Genomic DNA, 7,411 nt, shown 5'->3' on the forward strand with positions numbered 1-7,411 from the left:
AAACCGTGTTTGCGAAAAATAAATAACTTAGTAAGTTTTTAAATCGGGAAGTAGGTGTAAATAATTACTTTCACCATTTAGCTTCGTCCACGCTTATCCACTGAGGGACGTGCGCCCTCTGCTGCCCCTCTGTCTGAACTGCAGCCTGTACAGTGGCATTAACAGGAATTGGAGTGGCTCTTATCATAGATCGGCTCTGATTTTAGTGACACTGGAAGCTGCGTGGGGGAGCCGTGGCTCATCTGCGTCAACATGGCTGATGAAACAGCGAAAGCGCAGACCGCCAAGCCGGGCGGAGATACGATATTTGGAAAAATTGTACGCAAAGAGATTCCTGCCAACCTAATCTATGAAGACGATCAGGTATGCGTTCATCACTTTGATTCACGAGGACGTTTAAAGTCTGAATGTTTCTCATCGTGGCTCCGCAACTGCCTGCAGGAGGTGTTCAGCTAATGCTAACTCAGCGTTGCAGAAACGCTGTTTTTGTGCCTACTTGCATTTAAAAATGCTGCAGCAGAGCTTGCAGAAATCATGTAATACATCAGAAGAATCTGCAAGTTTATAAAATAGCCATATTTGCTGCAACACAGCGTCTGAAGTTACAGATAGTTGGCTTTGCACCAAGAAGTGACAAGGTTCACTCCAGTGCTGTTTGTTTGCGGACTCGTTAAACATGTAGCCGCTGTAGGCTAGAGCAAGACAAGGAAAATTAAAAGGTGAGGTTCCTACAATAAAGCAACATCAAGTGATTTGCAGCAGACATTAGTGAAATGGGGAATCAAAGCGTTAAAAAAAAAGCAATATTTATTTTTATTTCTAAGTTTTGGAACTGCTTTGTATTCCCAGTGTAATGAGCTATAGTTGATGACTCCAGATAATTTATATCTGTCATGTTTACAGATTCCACATTTTTGTACGCCTTAAATGCAACAAAAACATGTAAACATTGTGTCACATTAAGGCTTGGGCTGTGCCACTAGTTGAATTTTAGTTGCAATTTTGTCGAAGTCGACATTTGTTGTTGTGCCCCATTCTGCTTTCTTTGATGTGTTTCAGATATTTGTGACAGAAAGATAGCAGCAAGATTGAAAGGGAAGGTTTACAAGATGACAGTGAGGCCTGCTGTGATGTAGTGTTCGTAGACAGTGGCACTGACAAAAAGGCAGGAAGTAGAGCTAGAGGTGCAGATGAGATTCTTCATTGGGAGTGATGAGGAGGTACAGAAATTAGATTTAATAAAGAAGAACATGCAGAGGGTTGGTGTGACAGAGGAGGATGCTTGGAATAGGGTGGAGGCAGGTTATCTGCTGTGGGGAAGAAAATGAGTGTGACTCATGATCATCTCATTTAGAGCTGAAATTACAATTAGAGTTGATGGAAATTAGCCTAAAAAAGACAATTTTATTCCTGTTTTTTTTTTAAGTTTAATAAATCTGTTTTTCCAAAATGTGTGTTTAAAATTTTCAGTATTGACCAAATATTCATGACTATGACTTTGAGATAAGCAAGCAGCCTTAATGTGTTTAACTCCAAATACTGGGGTGTGCATAAACACGTAAAACTATCTAAGTACTATTAAGACCTGAGTTATTATCATTTTTAATTATATTTTTATTTTTTGTTTTCAGCTAACTTTCAGTTATTTCCAATTTTGATTGTGCACAGTCTAATTCTGTTTTCTAATTTCTTGCTTTGGCTCTCAGTGTGTAGCCTTCCCTGATGTCTCACCTCAGGCTCCCACTCACATCCTAGTCGTCCCAAAAAAGCCAATTGTTCAGCTCTCTCAAGCCGAGGATGACGATGCTGCGGTAAGTATCATTGTAATGACTTTTGCTTGTGAAATAAACTATAAACAATCTCACACTATCATTTCCCTGGCATATTTCTATCAGTGATCACTAGGGGGAACTATTTGCCTTTTTAATACTTCAATGCAGGGGTGCTCAATCCCAGTCCTCGAGAGCTACTGTCCTGCAGCTTTTAGATGCATCCTTGTTCCGACACAGCTGAATCAAATGAATGGCTTGTTATCAGGCCTTCTCCAAACTTGATGGCATGCTGAAGAGGTGATCAAACATTTGATTCAGCTGTGTTGGAGTAGGGATGCATCTAAAAGCTGCAGGACAGTAGCTCTCGAGGACTGGGATTGAGCACCCCTGCTTTAATGCAAGTCATTCTTTCTGTGTTTCTCTTAGTTGTTGGGCCACATGCTGATTGTTGCAAAGAAGTGTGCTCAAGATGCCGGCCTTTCCAAAGGCTACAGGATTATCATCAACGATGGGCCGGACGGAGGCCAGTCGGTGTACCACATCCACATCCACGTTCTCGGTGGGCGCAGTATGGGGTGGCCTCCTGGCTAACGCTCAGCTTCCAGCACCCACCATCCAGCCATGCATATTCACATCTGTTGTCTGATTACCAGTGCTGTTAAATCTGATCAAGCCAAAATATATCTGTGGAATTAAAAGGCACATCACAACACCACTCGTGCTGGCTTGTCTTTATTCTTAAACCGGACATTTTTTTTTTTTTTTAATAGAAAGCTTGATCGTGTTCTTCAGTGGGGTTAGCAGTAATGTCATTTACAAGCCTTTAACTGAAAGACGAGCAGTTGCGGTCAGAAGTCTGCATATAGTCATGATAACTTAATGATTCCTTTGCATTGTTCTTTTTCCAGGGATTGAATGATTGTACAGCATACCTGATTTTCTCTAATCTACACAGAGTCAAAACTGTACTGACAGGCTCAAATCTATACATACATAATCCTAAAGTGGTGCTGAAGGTTCTGCACTGTCCTTTAACTTGTTAATGCTAAGACTCCAAAGTGATCATGACTGATTACAACTAGTAGTTTGTCTTTGCCAGCATTAAAGGAATTGTTTTACAGCACTCATTAGATTGGATCCAGGTCTTCCATAAACTGGAAATTACTGGAACACCAGTACTACTGTCTTGAGAGGATGCTGATCAAGTAAAAAGCCCCTGCCTCAAAATTGACACCTTCAAGCTCAACTGAAATACGCAGCTGCCCACATGGACAAGCCAAATACCTTCTGGAGAAATGTTTTATAGTCAGATGAGACAAAGATTAAGAAATGTGGCCACAATGACAAAAGGTGTGTTTGGAGGTGTAAAGGTGAGCCTTTTAAACTTAAGAGTAGTGTACCAGTCAAGCTTGGTGATGGTAGCATCATGGTTAGGTCTTCACCTTAAATCAACAGGTAGAAGGTTGAAACTTGGACACAGGTTTTCCAACAGGAGAATGATCCCAAACTGTTTTTTAAAATGGATTTTATGGGCTAACATTACACTTCTGAAATGGCCTTCTGAAGTCTACACTTATAAACCCAGTCTGTGTCAGGAAATCACCAAATTTACCCAAGAGTGGTCAAATATCTGGCTGGAATTATGCCAGAAGCTTATTAATTGCTGCCAAAAGCACCTAGCCAAGGTTCAAGTTGCTAAGGGACATTTGTCCACAAATTAGCGGGAGTGTATTTGAGCTTCTGTGTATACTTTTGACCCTGTGTGGATTAGAGAAAATCCAAAATAAGTTCAAACTCGTGCATCCAATTCTTGTTCTTTAAAGTCATTAAAGATGTATGCTGTACAATCGCTCCACCCTGGGAAAAACAAAAAACAATTCAAAGAAATCATTAAAATGAGGACGCCCATGATGACTGTATGCAAACCTGACCACAACCGTAGCTCTCGTGGTTGAAAGGAGTGCAGCTGAAAGGATGAGGGATCGTTCCTGCTCAAAATGGGACTGTGGGACGGTTAGAGTGTGGGTTTCAGCTTTCTTATAAACCACTTTCCTAGACAACATGAGTAAAGTCATCTGTCACAAGAAAACCAAGGGAAAAATAAAAATATTAGAACCAGTCTGAGTTTTAGATCAATAGAGTGATTATATCTTTGGGCCAAAATAAAGCGTGCCCTCACTGGTTTCAAGGTTAAGAAAATAATTTAGTGTTATGGTTAGTGTTTGGAACTTGGTTGTAAGATTAATATTAGGGGTAAGAGGCTTGGGAATCCATTAATAAGAGAACAACTTTTAGCCAAAATATAAGAGGTACCCATCCAAATGACCTCAGCACTGCACTTATTCAGGCCCCCAGCCACAAACCTGACAAGTCTGAGAAGAGATGTGAGAATTCTGAATTTATTAGTGGGATAAATTGTATAAACCTCCTACATCAATTAAAAAGAATTGGATGCCAGGTACCATGTAAAAAAAAACTGATGTATTGTAGTTTGAATATAGTTCTTGTAGATTACAACAGCTGAACATGCAAATGTCTAACTGTTCAGGCATCACAAAGCGAGTAGTTGTATCATTTGCATTTTCAGTTGACGCACTATTAATGGCAATTCTACTCAGTAAAAATGATAGTTCAACTGACTGTAAAGGAGTTCCTTTTTTAAGGAGGAATAACAACAGGTTCCTCATTAATCAGTAGTGCTCACGTTACTTCTGTGCAGGTTAACTAAACCCCAAAAAGTAAAAGTGGGACAATTTGAGACGGGTTACTAAAACGGCTGAAACATGAGCATAAGCTCCAAATGTAAATACAGTGAGGATAAAAGCAAGTTAGAGTTTAATCCTTTAAATAACAACCTGTTTTTTCTTTACTGTTTTTTGTCACATCACTTTTTGAGTTCCAGGCTTCCTAGGCTCACCTTCCAACAGTCATGGGATGTTTCTCAGTTGTTACTGGAGATGCATTTCCTTTTCTTTGTGGTTAAGAGTCTGGGATAAGCCAGGTTTATGTTAAAAAGGGACTTGTTTATATACACTCACACGATCAAGGTGTGAATCAGAATGGGGAATAAAGGTGATTTAAGTGACTTCGAAGATGGAATTTGGTGCCACATGGGCTTTTCTGAGTATTTCAAAAAACTGCTGATCTACTGGGATTTTCCCCACATAACCACAACCATCTCTAAGGTTTACAGAGAATGATCCAAAAACAATATCCAGCAGTGGGAGTTCTCTGGGTGAAAATCCCTTTTTTTTATGTCAGAAGTCAGTGGAGAAATGCCTGATTGCTTCAAGCTGATAGGAAAACAATATTAAGTCAAGTAGTTTCTCATTATAACCAAGGTTGTGGATTTGGAGAAGAGCATCTCTAGATGCACATGCAAACAACTGAACTAGGTGCGGTTAGTGCAGGACAGGAACTACAAAGACAGTTCTCACGGGCTCAACAAAAGACTGGAAAAATGTGGCCCGGTCAGATGAATCTCAATTTGTGGTGAGACATTGGGATGGTAGGATCAGAATTTGGAGTAAACATAAGAATGTGCCTTGTATTGGTGTAATGATGTGGGGGATATTTTCTTGACATCACAGCCTGCCTGAACATTGTTGATGACTGCATCTATCCCTGTGTCGCCACAGTATGCCCATCTCCCGATGGCTGCTTCACTGTAAAATCTAATTCGTTCCCAGAACTCAAAAAAAATGAGGAAACTCGTTGCCTCAAAAAAACTGAATAAAGCTTATCTAAAAATGACTAAATTAGGACAACTTGTTTATTTTGAGTACTCCGTACAAGCTCATATGTTCCCAGAACTCAAAAGAAATTGGATCAAGTTTACGTAAGATGACCAAGTTAGGGCAACTTACTCATTTTGAGTACACTGTACAGCCTTGTTAGTTCCCAGAACTCAAAAAAATTAAGGAAACTCATTGCCTCAAAAAAAACTAAGTAAAGCTTACTTAAGATGACTAATATTGCAAGTCTGCAGTATTAAGAATAACTTGATATTTCTGACTGTACAGTGCTAATTGTTTACTGACAAACATTTCATGTTCAACTAAATGAAAAACAATTCGTGGTAACCTGAATATGATTAAAAATAATTAACAACACTTTTTGTAAGGATGTTAAAATCAGACCAACTTTTATTTTCAAACACAACAAAGTATAACAGCCAACATACTGGACACTGTTCTGCTGGACAACAAACAATTATATTGCCATCACTGTTATAATCTTACAATGAAACAAAGTCTCAGATTTAGTTATTCTGAAAATAAGTTTAGGCCTACCACAAGTTTGTTTTGTACTTACATTACTTATATAATCAAAATAAAATATTTGTTGTTCTGTCACAAATGCAGTCTCTAATTTAAACAACACATTTGTTTTGCATTCCAACACATGAGCTGGAATGTTGTAATATTTTAAGGATGGCTTGTTTCCAGTCCAGGCATTACTGCCTGAATGACTATCATGGATCGAGGTGACCCAAATGTAGGTGCAGAAGAAAGTCTTTAACTTCCCTTAAGTACAGTGGCAGTGGATGTGGGTTGGAGATGCAATGAGCTTGAACTTGCAGGCGACCATCTTCACTGACCACACCATCTGTGACGGAGGACTCATCTCTCCTGTTGTCCTGCAAGCAAACAATCATATTTTTTGGAACATGAACTTAATTGCTTTCTTAAAACATTTTTTTCTGCATTTGGTATAAAACAGACTCCAATTTGGACAATCTCAGGCTCCCTCCCCACCGGAGAGGTGATATTCAATGTCCCAATTGTCAATCTGGATAGCCGTGACCACCACCCAACACACAATAATGTCATGAAAGCATCATTTTAATATAAATGTCACTGACAGTTGCTAATATATTGGAAAACCAAAATACTTACCACTTACCAACAGCAGGAGTGCTGGTCCCGAGCCTCAAAGACAGAAGCAAGCAGAGGGAGAAAAAAACAGAACATTTTTCAGAAACCGATTTGATCCTTAATGGCTGTGCAATCATTGTCACAGAGTTTGCTTATGTTGTTAAATAAAGGCTAGATTTGACATTAATAGATGCCACAGATGTTCAAGGTGCCACAAAGCATGAAAAAAATGGAAGTCTCGGAAAACGTCGGGGCATTTTTGCAAATATGTGATGTCTTGATAAATCGAGCAGATATTTGAACTTTCGACAGCTACATTCTCGCCTGAAAATATCTTAAAAGTTGATTTTGTGACCCAGAAAAGGTAATAAGTTTTTTAGCTGCGCTCCTCCGCCATTGCCGCGCTTACAAGTAGCGCAGGCTCCGACAACCGTGGCCGACATATGCGATCCTCCTTTTCCCCAGATTACCCTTTTTGGGTCACAAAATAACCTTTTAAGATATTTTCAGCGGAGAATGTAGCTGTGTAATGCTCAAATATCTACTTAATTTATCAAAATATCACATACTTGCAAAAGTGCTTCCACGTTTTCGGAGAGCTCTGTTATCCACCAGCGCGATAGCTGACCGGGAGGTCAAGGCTTGATAAGAGTCCGCGAGTCCTGGCTTATTGTTTTCAAACCCCCCTCCGAAGAATTTTGTCTGGGCTCTTATCTCACTTTTTTTATTTCAAACAATCAACAGAAAATTTCACAGACATAT

The 7,411-nt window shown here is 39.5% G+C and overlaps 1 protein-coding gene across 1 annotated transcript; it reads left to right on the plus strand.

Annotated features, from left to right (window-relative positions):
• Nucleotides 1-203: 203 nt before the first annotated feature.
• Nucleotides 204-2,487, plus strand: hint1 (histidine triad nucleotide binding protein 1). Its single transcript, XM_086259068.1, has 3 exons — nt 204-363; nt 1,707-1,811; nt 2,199-2,487. The coding sequence occupies exons 1-3, from the start codon at nt 253-255 to the stop codon at nt 2,361-2,363; spliced, it is 381 nt and encodes a 126-aa protein (XP_086115194.1). The 5' UTR covers nt 204-252; the 3' UTR covers nt 2,364-2,487.
• Nucleotides 2,488-7,411: the final 4,924 nt, after the last annotated feature.

Source organism: Aulonocara sp. 'chitande type north' Nkhata Bay, linkage group LG13 (assembly GCF_057382095.1).
Source record: "Aulonocara sp. 'chitande type north' Nkhata Bay isolate Kocher_YH1m ecotype deep benthic linkage group LG13, A_spYH_male_GT1.1, whole genome shotgun sequence".
In the NCBI taxonomy this organism is placed as follows: domain Eukaryota; kingdom Metazoa; phylum Chordata; class Actinopteri; order Cichliformes; family Cichlidae; genus Aulonocara; species Aulonocara sp. 'chitande type north' Nkhata Bay.